We start from the raw sequence: 18,801 nt of genomic DNA, 5'->3' as shown, positions 1-18,801 counted from the left end.
CGACAGGAAAATGCTCAATAAACACTAAGCAGCATATTCTATAAAGTAATTTAAAAAATGGCATTACATATATATACATAGGCCAGCCTGGATGAGTGCATTTCAAAGCAAAATGGTGTAAGCAGGCATTGCTTTGAAATAAAGCTTCCATATATTGAACTTTCAACATTACAGGCTAATTAAGGAAACGTTTATGAAGATAGGACATATTTTGAAGGTGAGAAGCTGCACAAAATTGAAGTAACAACACCAACAGAGTGTTCAGCTAAGGAGAGGTAACTTGAGCTGGAATGTTTGATTTATCCAGCAATATTTCTAGTAAGTGGGGCCTACTCCTTGATTTACAGAAGAAATAGTTCTAGTAAATATGGCCAAGCAGATGAATTACTGAATGCAGGACACAGTTCCAAAACAAAAAATAAATAGAATAAGAGTGCAGAATCAGACCTTAATCCCACCTATCCCATGCAGGAAATTTCACTGGATTAACAATGGCCCTCTCCTACAAATATTTTAAATTTGTTTATAAAATTGAGCCTACACACAGAGCAGTCATTAGCTCTAACACTCTGCTTTCAGCTTTTTAATGGTCTTTCACTGCATTCTCCTTTCCTGCTGTACATTCTAGCCTTGGTCCTTGCTCAGATCTGCCACACCACTCAGAGGGCAGGAACCAGAGGAAGTGTCACTGCATCTGGTGCTGCCACTCTGCCCTTCAGGGTTACAGAACATGCTTAGGACAGCAGGCTGAGTGCAGAATGTGCCTGGCATGGTTTAACCCCAACCAGAAACTACAACACTGATGCACTTGCTCACTCAGGCTCCTCCCTTGGTGGGGAGGAGAATCAGAAAGAAAAGGTAAAACAAATGGATTGAAATAAGAACAATTGAATAAGTGAAACCAGCCCAAACCAGGAAAATGCTAAAGAGTAGGGGACTTCAATAACTTTATTCACTGTATCACAAATTAATGGGAGGAGGAGGTGTTCATAGAGGGAAACTCTACCTGTTTCCCATGTATATAACAAGTCTCTCAGCCCAGAATAGCCATTTATTGCCTTATTTCTCATTAAATTTACAGTCTAAAGTCACCTTTCCTAAAATATCAAAATGGATAATGGCAGCAATCTCTGCCAGTCTGTGTTATTTCTACCAACAAAACTCCACTTTTCCCAGTCAGGAGCAATTCTCCTGAGCCGTTCTTTATTTCAAAGACCTCCAGCATGCAGACTGCATGAAGAGCCATTTGCATGCCATCCATCACAAATCTAATAAACCTTAGAGCTCAGTGGAAGAGAAGTTTTCAAATTTCATTTTCATTAACTACTCACATTTTGGTTGGCCTTTATAGTTTAATTCTTAGATTAAAAAAAGCTAGAAAAAATTAAATCAAATATCAAGAAGCACACCAAGTAATGAAGATATTTTCAGGCTGGGTTTTGGAGATTTCACTATAAAACTCACCTTAATGCTACAGGAGATACCTAACTAAATCCTGAGCACAGCTGCAATTATCCCTAAAGGTCTGAAGCAGCCAGAGTCTGAGTTAGCAGGTGGCAAGAGTCAGGCAGGTACCATCCTGGCTGTGAAGGTGCCTCGGGCTAAATTTGCTTTGCAGTGGAATGTGGGAAAGAAGGGGATATCCTTACACCTTCAGCTTTCAGCAACATCACTAGTTAGGGGCTGAGGACAAAACAGCAAAGATCAGCTTCCAGGGGATTCTTTGCACCAACAGAACCAGGCAAATCAGCGGCTGATGTAGAGGGAGTGGCCCTCGTGTTCCATTAACACCCCCGGCCAGGTCATGCAGAACTGGCAAAGCATCCTGACTGCCCGGTTCAGCCCTGCCTGAACAAATTTGCACCAGTTGCTGCAGGTTTGAAGGAGCCTGGCTGTCCCAGCAGGAGGCTGTACCACTGCAAGGTTTAGTCATAAACGCCAGAGCTCTGCTTTTATACAAAAATGTCACTGGTATGGCAGAAGTCAAAATAGAAATGTGTGTTTAAGTTTGGAATGGTCTCAAAAACGTGGTGCAACTGTGGAAATTTATATTTTCCACTTCTGACATTTTATTGAATATTTTCTTTTGCACCTATTTTTAAGAAATCAGAAACATTATTTTGTCTGTTCCTGATGTTGACTCTTACATGCTGGATCATGGAATATTACTAATATTATTTATGCAGTGGTAATAACTGTTTGCACAGCATTTTCTGTATAATTGGAAATATGTGCTGTAAGCTGAGTAAAAACCATTTTACTCTATAAAAAGGTCTATTGCTGACCACTGGAGAAGTGAAGGGTAATTGCTCTGGCCTGTTCCTTTCATGGTGAAAAGGAAGTCAGGTGGGAAGAGGCATCAGGAATTCCAATCTTTTATGTCACAAACATGTACACTGACTTTTTCTTCATCTTTACTTTGCTTGAACAACCTTTTTCACATTGACAACTCTTTGTTTGGCTTTTTATTCCTATACAAACCTCCCCAAACTTCTTAATTCCCTCTGCTACATTCCCCAAGATCAACACTGGCTGCAGCTCCAGTCCACACCTCTGGGTGATCAGGGGTAGTCCTTGGCCAGCAGCTGCAGTTTTTATATCTGAGGAGCAGTGCCCCTGCAGAAGCACCAGGATGGCTTTTTAAAGTAACTGATTTCTATCCCACCACCGAGATAGCAAAATTCAATTTTGTCTGCATGACTAAGAAGCCCTGAGCCACCTTTAATAGAAAAGTACAGCTTTAACCTTGGCACACAGAGAGGATATTTGCAGTAGGTCCCCACAGTGACTTAGTGTGGGAAGACTGAGGGGTCAGCACAGTGCTCCCAGAGCTGCAGATGGGTGGAGCTGGAGCACACACTGCTCTGGCCTCTCCTGCAGGTTGGCCACACTGGGAGCTGCTGTGCACCAGCACCATGGCAGGGATGGAAGTGCAGCCCTTTCACTGCTCTCCATGACTTTTGGGGATTCATCCTGCCATTATGGCTGCCTGAAGTATGGACATAGCACCAATCTTTTGCCACCTGGCCAGTTTATGAGTGCTTCACTCACCCTCCAGCCTATCCTCTCAGTACTAAGCCTGTAGAAATTCAGGCTTTTTCAGCAGATACAGTTTAGTGAGCTCAGTGCGTGACCCTAAAAAGGAACAGAAAGAAAACCCTAAGCTGTGTGAAGCAAAAATTAAACATAACAGGATTTTAAATGCTGGGGGAAAATGTCATTAGGCACAGGTAATTTGACACTATGGATCAGAAGATGTCAAGAATGTTTAATGAGCAAGTGCTGAGACAATAAGGGCTATTGAACTGACTAACCTGCTGGTTTCAGTAGGATGACATTCAAGCACACAAAAGTGAAAATCAGTGAAGAGTGTCTTGCATGTTTCTCATTGGCTGTCGGAGTGTTGTTAACTTCAGACTACAGTTATTAGCTTCACTTTTGCTAGAGGGTACCAATCAGGAACATAGTATTATGTGTAACAAGTGATGTCTTACAATGTTCTTACAAAGTCTTTATTAAGGCTGAAAGTAATTGAAGCTCAGTTCAAAGAGCCATAACTTTTTCTGTAATTTAGGTGAGATTCAACCACATAAAAGTAAAGAATCTAAATTTGAAGTGCAGAAATTACAGCTCATAGATTTTAGTCAGGATATCACCTTAGGCTAGTCCCTGCGAAGTATGTGTTTCTTGCTAGGGGCTGCACATCACTGCATGCCACTCTCCAGGCATGCAGTTTTATTTTAGTTCTTCTTCCCCTTGCAGTTGCCACATAGCTTTTCTAGTGTGGATGCTACATGTGCTGAAATCCATTTGAAAGTCTACAGATATTGTTACAGAGTTTATAATGCCCAAGCTAACACCTTTCACAAAGCTTTATTAAGTTTCTCTCTCATATATTCTGAGGAACACAGGGCAAGAGAAGGATAATTTGAGACTCTGGTAACTGTTTTCAAAGGTGGTCAGTCTGATGGATTGTATAAATTGAAAAAACAAACAAAACCAGGAGTGGGAACTGGAAGAATGGAGACAGTGCAATTTCCTTCAAAGACTTGCTGAAGTTATTACCTCTACCTTCAAAAATGAATCAAGGACTATTCAAGTCTCCTGATGTCAGCTACTTTCCTTTCATTAACTGCACTACCACAAAATAACATGACAAGCAGTCCAGTAGCAATTTACCATCTGTCCTCTCAGATCTTGACTGCAGTTATGGATAGAGATGACCAAAGCAGCCTCCACTCACCCCCAGTGTGCCAAGGAAACCTAACTCTCCACTGGCAGGGCTACTTGGCCAGTACTGCCTGAATAGCAAGTACTGGTAAGCAGTATGGTATGGAGGAAAAGCAGCTGGTATGGAGGAAAAACCACACCAATCCCACAACATGATACAGTACCTGGTCTCATTCTCTGTTGGGAATATCTCAGATTATACTGTGAAGCCATTTTTCTTTCCTTCTTTATAGCAAAAAGGAAGGGTTCGTAACAGGAGCTTCCTTGTTTGTGTGTTCAAACACATAAAGTGTTCTGTAAGTGTTCACAAAATGAAGTGACAAAAACTGGTGAAGTTCTTTGAAGCATTTCAAGCCCACCCATCATTTTACAGGGAGGTACTGCACAACTCTGTTGAAAAGAATGTTAATGTAGTTTGCTGTGAAGCATTTAAAACAGTGTCCAAAAAACTCTCCTAAGCAGGGAGAAACCCTGCAGGATGTCTCCTGCCCCACCTTTTACCAGCTTCACTTGGGGCCACAGAGAGTGACAAACCCTCTAAAATCAGAACCTTTCCTCTAGTGGTGGATGAGTCAACCCAATAATGACTAAAATATTGGAAATTGCTTGCTCCAACAAATAGTATTAAAACTTAAAACACTGCTGTAAACCAAGCCTCAGCAGGTAGTAAAGTTTTTATATCTGAGGAGCAATGGTAGGATTTATGATTCAAATACTGATAGAACCTTAAATACGGTGATCCAAGTGGAAATTCCTTAGTTCATGTAAGGCTCTGAAATGCTTCAAATAACAGATAGAAATACCATGAAAACAGCATGGGCCATCTTCACTCAGGGCTTGTCTTCACAGTACAAGTCACATTTGAGTCAGTGCTCTCAGAACAGGCTCTCTGAGCTAGGTTTGAGTGAAAGATCACACTTCAGAATAACTCCTTTCAGAACATGCCTGCAGAGTGTCCTGCATGCCAACCTGCAATGGCTGTGCCATGTGCCTGGCAGTGGCAGCAGCTGAATCGTGCTGCCAGCAGCACGGCTGGTTTCAAAGTCTGCTGTCCCCCTCAGCTCTGCTGCTTTGAGTGCTCAGTGGCAGCTCTCTGGCCTGGGGCTGTGATGTGCACTGATGGCAGAGTTCCTTCCTGCCACTCCTGAAATAGTTCCCATGCCTGTGCTCTGGGCTCAGGCCCTCCCAGCAGATCCCAACGGCACAGCATCAGCTCAAGCACCAGCAACACTCCTGCTTCAGTGCAACTCCTTTCTGGCTGCTGAAAAGGACTTTTTGAAACATCACTAATTTAAAGCTGGGGCCATTCATGTGTACAAAGAGATCACACTGGGAATTTAACTCAGGATTTAACCACGCCATTCAGCTAATAGTCCTGAAACAGGCTTCCTGCAACCTAATGGATTCTGAATTGCTCTGCACCTCTGAGTAGCCAGTTATATCTGTGCAGAAAAACCACCCAGCAGTGGTGCTCTCAGCTTTGCTCAGGGGCTGAGCCAGGACTCTGCATTATAGGAACTTGTCATATTCACCTGGGACAGCACACAGAGCTTTCAGAAAATGTTACTGAACTTTGGAGGACAAGTTATTATTGGCAGTATTTCTATCTCATGTAAAATTGCATCTGATGAATGGAAACATGAAGATTTTACATACCCTGAACTGGCAACCCTTCTCAAGAGACTTTACTTCTGGTGATATGAATGATCTCTTAACGATTGTTTCTTCATTCATGAATTAAAGATCCCTTACAAACTAGTTTTGTAGTGCTCTAACACTATAAGCAGGCTAAGAGAGGTTCCAAATTAATGTTTGTGGGGCTAGAGAATAACAGCTACTAATGCAAGTTAATTACTGCTTCACCTGGCTGACATCTTCAGCAATACCTTCACCATGCAGATTCAGTGGAGCATAATAATGGATTTCTGAAACCAAATGGTTAGAGACCTGTTTCCCCACTATGCCATTTAAAAGAGTTGCCCACTTGAGATAGTTTTGAAAAAGGTTCATGGAGGTGATGAAGCAGAAAATAGAGAGGAAAAGTGCTGAGTGACTAGCTGTGGTCTGTGATTATTTATAGTTTTTATGCTTTTTGATTTAAAGCCAGGTAGGAGTGTGCATGATGGTAGAATTTATTCATGCACATTGCCATCTGTATTTAAAATATTTCTGTTTGTATGTTGTACATTTAGTTGTGATTATACACAGCCTAGTAACACTTTCAAACATTTACTGATGCTGCTCCTCAAAAGATTTCTCTTACTTTAAAAATGCCATTGTCCCTTGCAGGGTATTTAATTTTACATGCTGTGTAACTTCCTACTAATGTGCTGATCTAAAATGGTTGCAATGAAAGGTCTTTCAGGAGTGCTTTTTGGTTAGTAGTTCACAAAACAAGAACAGAAGAGGAAAATTTACCTTTAGTAAAGTGTGTTATTAAAAAGGGTTTTTTAATTGTATGAAATGTGATTAAACATTTTTGGCCATTTTTTGGCATTTAGGAATGACATTTAAGTTTAAGAGTGACAGATTTAAGTTCAGAGGTCTAGACACGTGAACAACTCTGGCAGCTGAGGCTGTACAGGTGACTGAATTTCCTATGACAATTCCTCAGACTCTAAATGGAGCTTTGACTGTGTTGGGACAGGGGTTGTGTACTCAGATTGGAAAATGTGGAATACTGACTGCATACATAGTATATTCCATTAGCTTCACACAACCCAGGTGGATGCTGAGATGGTACCTCCACAGAAGAAGGTCACTGATATTTTCCTGTGTCTGAGCAGTGAAGAATTCAAGTCTACAACTTCAGCATTAAGATGCCTGCTGTGTCACCTGAGCTTACATCAGTCACAGGAGGGCAGGGGAAAGGCCTTCAAAGAATAACAATACTCTGCCCTGACAACAGCTGTCTGGTAAAGCTGCTGCAGCACTTTTTGTGTAGTTCAGGTGACACAAGTGGTGCCACTTGCCTGTTAAAAAGCTCCTCAGAATGGCCCCAACACCCCTCATCTGAGCTTAGCCACACTTTGCTCGTTGTTTCATCTACTGCCTGCCTATGCCTGGTGGGAAAGGTTAATTAGTGAGAGGGCTGCTCCTAAGAAAGGTGGTACAGGCAGCGCCTGCTGTAATCTGCCTTGCCTTTGGAGACTGTCTATTAAAGAAGGAGTCCCAGGGAAGAGTCTGGCAGAAGGATACCCCCAGGAAACAGTTTGACCGATTGTGGTAATATTAAATTGAAACTAAAAAGTTCCTGGGAAAACTTTCATTCCAATAAGTGAGTGGCAATGACTCCCATTGCTTTCAAAAGTACTGTAGCACAACTGGTTATTTTATAATATTCAAAAGTATTTAATGGTATTATTTTATCTGTATGGTACTAAACTGTGGTTTGTTTTTTTTTCTTCCTGTCCTCCTTCCCTCCAGGATGAAAAGAATCAAGTATTAACAACAAACATTTGGCTACAAATGGTAAGTTTTGAAACAAAGTATGTTTGTTTTCCCCCTTCAGTCTTAGAGTTTAATCTGGTGAGGGGTTTGAATTTTAGAAAACTTTCAGGTCTGTAGAGAAAATATGAGTTGACTCCTAATTCCATGTCAGATTTTCTTTGCTACCACTAGACACCACAGCAGAGAACTTTGTCCTTATTAACTCATGGCCAGCATTGCTGGGCAGGGGTCAATTTTTATTCACCTTTTAATAAATGGAAGAGATACTAGACAATTCAAGAATTTTGTGAGAGTATTTTGGAATTGTTTTCTCTTTATGATTCAGAATTAACAAGGTGCTTAGCATGCTGACTCCTGTGGAGTCCTAATGCATCTACAAACATTTCTACCCTAAGTTTGTCTTAAGCTCTGCACAGAGGGTGATGTGGAATTTTCTGCATCTATAGCAGCATGGATGAGAATTTGCCATCAGTTGAATTCCCATCAGTACTACAGAAACCAAACTGTTTGGGTTAGGTAAAGGAAGTCACAGAAGATTTCTATTATTCCAGACAATCACATGGCTTTTGCAGAAACTTTACACCGTTCAGTTTGTTTTACCAGCTCATTCCATTTAAAGACATTATTTTTTCTTTTATTGTAACATTTTAAATAGACCACCTCACTTGCCCTGGGGTAGGCCTTGGGAAACAAAGCAAAGACTATTCTGATGACCTGTAAGAATGGCATGGCTATTCCATATATTCACAAAGAAAATCTGACATGGAAGAAGCACTAAATTCATGGTTTTTTACAGGCCTGTTGTACAGCAAGGTTAAAACTGTCAAATATAATATGTTTTTGGCTTTTAGCTGAAAAGACCATAGTTCCTATGATTTCTTACCAGTAAAAGAGACAACAATTCATACTCAAGAGACTCTAATTTATTTTCCTTCTCTTTTATCTCACAGCATCCTTATCCTTTTTGAGTTTGTTTTTTCCCCCTCAGGAATTTTTGATTATATTATACATTCTGTATTTATTTTGATTTATTCACCTTAGCACATACTGGATATGAAGCACCTTAAGACTGCAATGAACAGATCACTTGGTTACTACCAAAAAATTTAACCACCCCTCATGGCTTGTGTACACATAAAAATAAAAGTGTTTGTATATTAACTGTCTATTATTGGTGTTCTAGACAGATTCAAAGCAAAGCTTAAGGCAAACACATGCCATTCTATTATTCTAAATGATCTGTAATAAGTTTTTCCCTGAAATCCCTCTCCATTGCATTCTGTGATATATATGTGTGTATAATCAGCAATGTATCTTAAATGTATTTTATGTAATTATCCCCAAAATACTTAAATACAAAAAATAACTTGAGAGAAAGAGGAATATAAATCTAGTATTTATACATGCAGACTATTTTATCCAATTACTATATCCGTGGCAATACTGTTGAGCATCAATAATCTAAAACTTGATTTAAGGTATAGCAGGAGCCTTGCTTAATCACACAGGTTGGTAATAACCAAAGCACCCTGAGCTCTTTGCTATTTTAATCCAAATAAAAGGTGCTTCAGCTCCTTTAACAGTAGCTCTAAAGTTAAAGCGAAATGAAGCAGACCATGCCCTGCTGGATGGGTGAGCATTTTGTACACAGGGCTGACAGAGCAACCATAAAATCTGTTTCACATTATCTCTAAAGCAGCCTTGACTATTAAGTTTTCTGTTGCCCTTGGACTGTCTTTACGTCACTCAGCATCACCCTGCACTATGGTGTCGTGGCCATGGTAACTCCTAACGTAAGCTGGGACAGGAAATGATTGGATATGTTGATATCCAGGATGCCTTCAGCTGGCAGTGAGTGCAGCCTGCCAGTCCTGGCCCTGCCACCACGAGTGTGAGTGAGCTGCTCTGGCAGCTCCTGAGGATGTCACCCAAAGCCACGAGAGCCACGGCTTTCAGTGCCTTAAACCCACACAGCTTATTTGCTTGCATTGCTGGCCTTTGGAAAAAACAGGTGTATCCTGGCATCTCAGGACTTCTATATTACACAAAGATGAAGTGGTAAAAAATTACAGTGACATTTGTCAACCAAAAAGTTAATGTAAAACAATTTACTGGGAAAAAGCATGTAAAACTTCTGAAAAAATATGAGAAGCATTGATCAGCTTACAGAAGCTGTGTGAGCAACACATTTATCTTAACTAGAGAACTGTGAAACCAAGAACTATGAACAGAGCCTAGTAATTGAAGATTTCCATAAAACATTATTATCTGTAAAACTAAAGGAAAAAACAGTCCACGACTCAGATCTTTTGTCTGGTTTTGCTACAATGTCATTGTAAAAAATGAATGAGATAAATATAGAAGCACAGGGCAAGAATAAACATAGTAAACACTTCATAAAAGCTGCATGATGAATGCTATTAGTTGTGTTGAATGCATCAAAACGGTCATTTCTGCTGTTGTAAAGGTACAAGAATGTATTTAAATACCTGCAGCATGAGGCTAACTGGGAACTTGGTGTATGAAATCAAAACTTGCCTGTGACAGTAATACAAGGAATTCCATAGACCAGTTTGATGTGAATACCCCATGAGAATGACCAATAGTATTTACCTCCACAATATTCACTGGCAATTTTTCCTGACCTTAATGTCTATCAAACATTTTGACAAGGACCACCACACTGAAGGCATAAGTGTTGTACATTTACTCACCCATTTATAAGTTTACATGTAAGAAATTAACATTAGGCATTGCAACAGCTTGGTAATCTGGACAAGTCCTCACTGTAAATTACATGATGCCTACAGCCAAGTGAAGTTAATGTAAACAACATAATAATGGAGATACAGAGAAGTGCATGCTGAAGACAGACAGAGAAAATTTGGTAGATTTTGTAAAATGAATTGAACTTTTTTATTCCTTATACCCTTGGTGCTCAACAGAAACCACCCTAGTATCACGACAAGTCATTTGCGTAGTAAGGGGTGATGTACAACCTCAACTTCAGGAAAATGCATCTCATGCTACTGTTTCCCTGGGGTGCAGGAGGCAAGCAGCTTGCTGGGGCTGCCACAGGGCTCGGCTGGCTGCAGGCTGGGGCTCTGCTCTTGTTTATGGCTGTGCTGCACCATATGTTTCAATGACAGAGTGTGGGATTTAGCAGTGCTGAGCTCAGATCAAAGCCCTGCTGGTGCAACTGTGCCAGCCTGCCTGTGCCAGCCTGCCTGTGCCAGCAGCCAGGCCCGGGCTGAAAGGAGCACAGGCAGCCCCAGGGCAGCTGCCTCCAGTGCAGGAAGTGCCAGCCAGGGAGGAAACCTGTGGGACTGAGCAGTGCTATGGAGCAGCTGCCCGAGAGTTTGCCCAAAGCCAGGCCCCAGGATTTGCCAAGACCTTCTGCTGGCATTATCCTTGTGCCATCACAGTCATCTTTTGTCAGCAGTGAATGCTGGCTGCTCTGCACCATGCTTATTAGCAAGGTGCTACAACCTGAGAATTTCCAACCACAGCAAACAAAGTTGTCTATGAAGATAAAGATAATGGAAGTTACTGCATGAATTATAAAAGCAGTTCAATTCCAAACTGGCACCTGAGACAGCGTGAACAACAAACCACAAGCACCCCAAATCTCTTCTAGGCTGTTATGTGCACTGCAGTGTGAATTGAAGATGAGGGGGTTATGAGTTCCATTGTGCTCTAGGTGGCCTAATTCACTCTTTCCAAACATTTCAGTCCCTGAAGCTAAACAAGACAACACCTATTGTTTCAGCCCATCCAGTCCCTAGAGAACTACAGTAAACCAGTGGAGGAGATGACCTAACTTACTTTTTGTGTGTATGGCTTAGTACTGGACAGATCATTATCTACAGTGGAATGTGTCTGAATACCCGGGGGTGAAGAATGTCCGTTTTCCTGATGGACTGATTTGGAAGCCCGATATTCTTCTCTATAACAGGTAGACACACTTTTCTTTGGGTGGGGTGGGAATGGAGGGAAGATCATGGCATTAGAGACTTGTAAAATATCCCTTGAAAGCTCGACTGCTCCAGCCTTTCCTGGGAAAGGGAGGCTACCTGAAGGTTTTCTAGCACCCTGTCCAAACACAATGATAAGGCAAGGTAAATGACATAATCATTTCATCAAAATGCCTAGATTTTTAAATAATTTTCCAAAACTTTCTAGGTATTTGGAATACTGGAAAATTACCAGTCTCCTGTTCACAGAAGAGAAGGACATATTTGCAAAGACTTTGTGAATAACAATATTGTTTCTACTACCATTCTAATTGAGTAGCTTTTATGAGATGGTGTTTAATGATATGGATAATGATAATTTTCTCTGAAATGTTTTGGTCTAAAGGGTTACTGGTGAATTCAAATATGATTGCCTGCTTGTCTGGGATTAGTTTGAGTTTCACTATAGACAGGAGAGGTAATTGCCAGGAAGGATCTTTGCATTTTTCCACGTCCAGTTTTAGTGTTATTCTTTCCTCCTGCTACAAAAATAGCTGAGATATTTGCTGCTCTCCTCATCAAACTGTTCTGAGTTGGGCCTATTTCAGGGACAGACAGATTGCCATCAATCCACTGCAGAACCTTTGGCTGACATTGAGAGATTCTTTGGCTGTACTGTTACATGGTAGTTCCCATTGTGGAATTTACTTAGTTCAAAAAATAAAACACTGAGAGCTGCCTGTTCTATAAAAAGTTACCTTTTGCTGTAGTTGTTGTAGGCTTGTGTGCTGTTGCCCACGTACTGGAAAGAGTTCACATCTGCTCTGTACATGGAGCACTGGCTCTGTTGAGGTAGCCAGGGTACATTGTTTTGCTGCCTGTGCAGACGACATGAACCTTTTGTCTTCCTGATGGTGTTCTTTCCTTTGTTTCTCTGCCCTATGTCTCTTAAGAACGCACCATGTTGTGCTTATCAACCTGATCCCCCTTCCCACTTCAGGAGCTGCTTTTGTTGCAACAAGACATAAAGAATGGCTGTTCCCAATGTCAGCTGCAGTTTTTCTCCCATTTGCCTTTGGTTTATGTTCAGTGTTGCAGTCACAGGTGCTGTTGCATTGTAATAATGGAATAACAGCACCAGTGGCAGCCTTTGCCAGGCACTGGGTACTTCTCTGGGGCCTGCATTGTGCTGTCCCAGAGGTACAGCTAACACTGAGTGATCTCTAGCTACCTTGATTCCATAAATGACAGTGTTCTTGGGAGACTCTGACAAATGACACCTTCATTTCCATTGTCCTGATGAATGACATGCTGTGTATTCCATAAAATTGGTACTCTACAACAGCAATTTAGTGATTTCCAAAAAAATGAGTTATGACAATATTCTTCCTCATATATATCACATACCTGAGAGAGACTTGCAATGTGCCTGATGATTTAGGCTTCAGTATTTAAGTATATCCAAAATGAAAGGGTAATAGTTTAGGAATTAGTCATATTAATATATGCATGCTAACTGTAGCTGGAGTGGTTTATACAATGAGAAGGGTCACAATAACCTGGAAAATTGAAACCACAATTTTTCTGTTAATACAGGTTTTCAAATCTTCAGATTGTTAACTATGACTCAGTCATGAAATAATTATTCTACAGTTTCTCTATTACAAACACATATTTAACCAAAAATCTTATGCAGAGTTTAGTCAGAGAGCAAAGCTATTTAAAATAAATTCTTATTCCTGTTTGAAATTACATTGGGAATATTATGATGTTCCCTTCTAGTGACATGCCATTTTGAGATAGATGCTTTCAATTTCTGTGCTTCACTAGGGACATGCATCCGCAGTTACACAGAAATTAATGAACTATAAATTCACTTCCCATTTTAATGAATGCATGTTTCACTATGTCTTGAGTTCTTACACATCTTGCTACAGCCTAGTACAGAGAAACTGTGGCAGCTGTATTAAATTTTACATCCAGTCTGTTGTGGGGAGAGCAGGGCCAGTTTATTTATAGTTTTTCTGAGGAAGGAAAATCTAGGCCTTAGTCCACATTACACTAACACGGTCAGTCCTGGAATTTGTAGTCTTCCACTTTTAACTACACTTATTAAAAGTATAAATTTCAGGTGGAATTATTTTCCAAATGGCCACATAGTGTTCAGTGTTGTTATTCTACTTTGTGGAATAACAAAAATTCTGGAAAGTACATCTCATTGTAAGAGTTTCATTTTTCCAGTTTTATAAACATGAGGTTAGGTTCCAGTGGGATTCTATCTGCTAGGTCCAGCTTTGTCATCTCAATATCCTGTAATCAATATCTGCTTTCAAGTGGTTATACCCTGAAGAGGAAACATATCAGAAATTATTTTCTATCATTACATTACATTTCAGTCCAGTCTCTTCAAGCTACTTAGTGCATTCTCAATAGAAGCAGTGCATTTCAAAAATGATTAGAAGCACAGCATGGAAAAACACACACTTCTCTTTCAGAAAAAAAGAATTCCATATTTAAATCTGACTACCCCTGGATATTCTTTTAAGAATGTGCTTATAAAAGGCAAAGTCATGTGGCAATGAAATCAAGGTTCCTTGATCATTTATGTTCTTGTGAAAACTCTGCTTTTGCCAATTACCAGAAACAGCAGCAAGGTCTTAGAATCAGCTCCCTGGTGTTTAACTACCCTCCACTCCAGAGGAAGAGAACAGAATCTAGCCCAGGAGTCATTAATTCCCACTTAACAAGTGATTTGTATGGCACGGATAATTTGACATCCTAAATTTGACTACTTATTTGAATTCCATCATCTAACCCTTATTAATTTCAAGTCAAAGCAATTATTTGTCTAATACAGAGCCTTGTTGGAGGACTTTAGGTCTGGTTTTCTAAGGAAATGAGATCTATGCACCTGTGTGCATGCACACCTGGGTGAATGTGTGTGTGATCTTGCTGCCTCTCTCCCCAAAATCATCTATCAAATCTGGCAATGCAATCAGTAGAGATTTTTGCAGCACCACTTTCTTACAAATGTCACAAAAACAGGCAGCCAGGATGTGGAAGGAGAAGAATTAGAGCTCCAGCTGGAAGAGGAGCTGCAACATAAACTGGGAGAATCCAGCCATGAACTGTGGAGCTGAAGGAGTGACTTTAGAACTGAGTGCCTTTGCCCCTCAGTGTGCTAGAATCAAACACACACAGTGCTGACACTTCTCTGCTTCTCTTCAAAGTTCAGATGAAATACTTGCAAGTATTTTCAATACTTGTGAGATTTCTGCTCACCACAGGAAAAAGTGCAACTCCAAATGGGCAAGTAATTATTTGGATTTAACTTTTTTTTTGGTCTGCAAATTTCACAAACCAGCTCAGATATTTTTTAAAACCTAAGTTCCTCAAGTACATAAGGGGAAAATAAAATGCAAATTTAAAAAGTCTAAAATAACAGTTGCTTTATTTTAGCTTCTGAGACACAAAATTTGCATCAGACTAGAGGCATCAAATATTTAATTCCTCTTTTCAAAAAAAGAATATTTCAATAAGGGTTTTCCTGCTAAGGAACACCTTTCAATAAACTTGATTTTCTGCTAGAGTTATGAATATTTCACTTTATGACCATCTCAGATTTTTGCTCTGTTTTTCTGATGTTGCCCTAAAAGGTGATTAGAAAATTATGAGATACTAAACCACTAATAGGCAAAGAGACATTAGAGACTTGTAGTGTTCCAATCAATCTGGAGATGCACAGGTTTTGAAAGTCCAGATTGCTGCAAGCATCCAGACCCTGATGCTTGTGTGGCTCCTCTGCCCTGCCCAGTACAGCTGGCTCTGCACTTGCCTCATGTGCCACCCCACCCCAAAAGATGACAGGTTGGAGACTACAACAGCACAGCCAATTCTAGCCTGTGTCTCATTGTGTTTCCCATATAGAAGTCCTTAAAATGTTAATGCCTGGTAAATTCCTGGGACATAGTGCCAGACAGAATTGAGATATTCCTTGGCAGTAGATGCACATTTGTAATTTGGAGCACTCTCCAAATGACATTATGATTCTTTTTCTAGAGACTTGTAAGGACAGCACACCAGGGCAGTGCTGGCCACACCACTACACTGACACCTCAAATAGGGCTGCTTTTTTTCCTGTCTGAACACAGTTTCTGGGTTCTGAGGTAGATAATGAAGGCTGGAGCTGCATTAAAGGGTTGCATGTATGAAATGTTGTAATAATGCTCTCCCATACAAAGAGGTAGGAAGACACAGACACTGGAGTATCCATCTCCTCAGTATTCATTAGATGCTGTTAATGTAGACAGCAAGAGAACAGATTTCCCTGTGCAGTTGCTTAAGAAGTTTTTAAAAAGTGCTTACTTTCCAAAAGGAAATCGATAAGCCAAGGCACTATAATGAATCTAATGGGCAGATGAGGAGCAAGAATCAGGTGGCTGACCTTCCCTTACAGTTCTTAATCAGCAGCAAACCCAGAGGTATCAGGCCAGTTACTCTGAGGCCACAGAAGACTGGTGGCAGGAAAAAAGCTGTCGAGTTTTGGAGGTGACATAGTCCTTTTATGAGAACAGATTTGCTTCAGACATTCTTCAGCCAGTCAAAGAGCAAATAACCCATTGTGTTTTTCCCCTGTTCTAGTGCTGATGAAAGATTTGATGCTACTTTTCACACTAATGTTTTAGTCAATTCTTCAGGACATTGCCAGTACCTGCCACCAGGTAGGTTGTTTGCATGACATAAATTTTGGTAGATTACTTGTGTATAGTGTAGTTTCAAATTTGCCATAAATTCTCTTACATTTTATTTGTTTAGCTAGCATCATCTGCTAGATGTCAACCTACATGCATTATGGTTACATGGTTAACACCTTTGCATGAAAATTGTCATACAAGATACTTTTATTACAATTATGGAAATTCTTCTGCCATAATGCACAATTTCAGAAGTTTGGCAATCCTTACTATAAAAAGATGTTTTTTATTAAAGTAATGGTAATGCCTCAATAGATTTTTATTTCATTATTTTAGTGTTTCTTTTATTAATATGTTAACTTTACAGTAAGATGCTTAGTAACATCTTGGATGTATTTCTATATGAAATGATTCAATGAACGCTTCATCAAAACAATTTTTGGTCTGGATGTACAGCAGTGGAGCACTGTTTCTCTTCCCCAACTCAATTAGCATAATCATTAGAATTAACTCTTCCTAGCATGTGAATTTTGCAAATTACAGCACTAGAGCCAACGCTTTCCAGACAAATTAGGTTTTCTGCCTAAGATGTCCAGAGGGTTTCAGGGGTTTGCTTCTTGATTTAAGATGCTCTCTTAAGATATTCCATTTGGTGGGGGTTTTTCAGTTCAGTTCTGAAAGCTGCTGAAGGACACAGTCTGACTCAACAAGTGAAAAAGAAGCTCACATTCCTCAGTAAATCGATACCATATAAATCTAATAAAACAGCAAATAAATATTTCAGGATTTCTTATGTTTCAAGATTTCTCACTTTAGTCAGTAAAATAAATAGAAACATATTACATATTCTGCTTCATTTCTTCCTGAAATACTGTATCTAGAAATCTGAGTTCTTATCTGAATATTCTTCCACTGTGTGCCAAAATGGAAGAGTATCTTTAAAAAAAAAGTAAATAACATCAATTCATGATTGCTACAGTTCTTTCCCTTCCCTATGACTGACTTTTGCTCTTTACATGTTAAGACAGGACTGAGATTAAAGATTCTGTATAAATGAAAAACACAAGGCACAAGTTCTGGTTACAAAATGTACATGAAATTCTGTGGAACAAGCATTTAAATTTAGTGCTCTTGTTTAAAATCTCACCTAGGGATATTTAAGAGCTCATGCTACATAGACGTGCGCTGGTTTCCCTTTGATGTTCAGAAATGTAACCTGAAGTTTGGATCCTGGACTTATGGAGGCTGGTCCTTGGACTTACAAATGCAAGAAGCAGATATATCTGGCTATATTTCAAATGGAGAATGGGATTTAGTAGGTAAGCTCTCCACTCCCTATTTACACTGTGAACTTGCAGCCTTGTCTCCACTGCTGAAATGGATGGAGTGACAATTGGGAAATGAAGACAGAAATTAAATTAATAAATGACCTAGCCAGTGGCATTTGAAACTCCTGAGAACTGATCTCAGATGCAAATCAACATGAAAAATAAAAGAAAAAAGATACATTTACTGCTTGAGTTCTGTATCTTTTATCTGATTTTCTTTTATCAGCTGAGAAAAAAGTGGGAATTAAGCTTAACTAGTTTTACCTGTAGCAAAACTTGGAAAACTAAATTTATCCTTTTAAAAAATAAACACTATATAATATACAGTTTATTCACACTCATTTCTGGTTTTCCTCCTCTTTTCTCCTACACAGGAGTTCCTGGGAAGAGAACTGAGAGCTTTTATGAATGTTGTAAAGAGCCCTACCCAGATGTAACCTTCACAGTTACCATGAGACGCAGGACGCTCTATTATGGACTCAATCTCCTCATTCCTTGTGTCCTGATTTCAGCACTTGCCTTGTTGGTTTTCCTGCTTCCAGCAGACTCGGGAGAAAAAATCTCACTAGGTAAAGTATTAATAGCATATTGTAAATATGACTAAGACAAAAGAGCTTGTCCTTTCAAAGTTTCCTTTTAAACAGTCTTAGGAAGGAGGAATAGTTTATGTGTTCTGGCTCAGGAGCTGTTTGTAGTGTTTGATGCTGAACCAGCAGAGGCATAAACAATTCCCGAGTACCTTCCTTAAGAAGCAGGCTTTTATTTGCTGAATCTCACACTCATTAGGTAAAGCATAAGTTTGCAAATACACTTTTGAACACTTTAACACTGAATTCTTCTTAATACTTCCTTTTAATATTGAATTGCATTAAGAACCTATGGTGTCTTCTCCAGATTGAAAGATTGATTCTAATTGCTCCTATTTTACTTTTTATAGTGAATTTTAACTTAAGGAATGGTTTGTGAAACAAATCTGATTTTGAGTACTTGATCTTTAAGATGGAGTTTAACTATGTAAAGAAACCTTTTGTCCCATAGAAAATTCAAATTAACTGACTTCTACCAAGTAAACATTGCTGTTTAAATGTAGAAAAATTGACATTTCTCCAGTATATGTTTAATTGAGGGGTAATAGCCTTCTTAAGT

The 18,801-nt window shown here is 39.7% G+C and overlaps 1 protein-coding gene and 1 long non-coding RNA gene across 6 annotated transcripts in view; one reads left to right on the top strand and one right to left on the bottom strand.

Annotated features, from left to right (window-relative positions):
* LOC135280868 (uncharacterized) overlaps nucleotides 1-18,801 on the bottom strand; it is a 92,753-nt gene that overhangs the window by 23,184 nt on the left and 50,768 nt on the right. The window contains exon 3 of one of the 5 annotated variants that reach the window (XR_010347672.1): nucleotides 3,052-3,135. The exons of the other annotated variants lie outside the window; for them this stretch is intronic. This is a non-coding gene — a long non-coding RNA (uncharacterized LOC135280868). The remainder of the gene's footprint in view (nucleotides 1-3,051; nucleotides 3,136-18,801) is intronic. 5 annotated transcript variants of the gene reach the window in all.
* CHRFAM7A (CHRNA7 (exons 5-10) and FAM7A (exons A-E) fusion) overlaps nucleotides 1-18,801 on the top strand; it is a 38,543-nt gene that overhangs the window by 12,223 nt on the left and 7,519 nt on the right. Inside the window, exons 3-7 of the mRNA XM_064389240.1 lie at nucleotides 7,657-7,701; nucleotides 11,526-11,635; nucleotides 16,275-16,354; nucleotides 17,479-17,646; nucleotides 18,030-18,224. Coding sequence (XP_064245310.1) covers nucleotides 7,657-7,701; nucleotides 11,526-11,635; nucleotides 16,275-16,354; nucleotides 17,479-17,646; nucleotides 18,030-18,224 — 598 coding nt within the window. The remainder of the gene's footprint in view (nucleotides 1-7,656; nucleotides 7,702-11,525; nucleotides 11,636-16,274; nucleotides 16,355-17,478; nucleotides 17,647-18,029; nucleotides 18,225-18,801) is intronic.

Source organism: Passer domesticus, chromosome 14 (assembly GCF_036417665.1).
Source record: "Passer domesticus isolate bPasDom1 chromosome 14, bPasDom1.hap1, whole genome shotgun sequence".
Taxonomy (NCBI): domain Eukaryota; kingdom Metazoa; phylum Chordata; class Aves; order Passeriformes; family Passeridae; genus Passer; species Passer domesticus.
The sequence above is the reverse complement of the archived record's forward strand: the minus strand, read 5'-3'. Positions and strand labels throughout refer to the sequence as shown.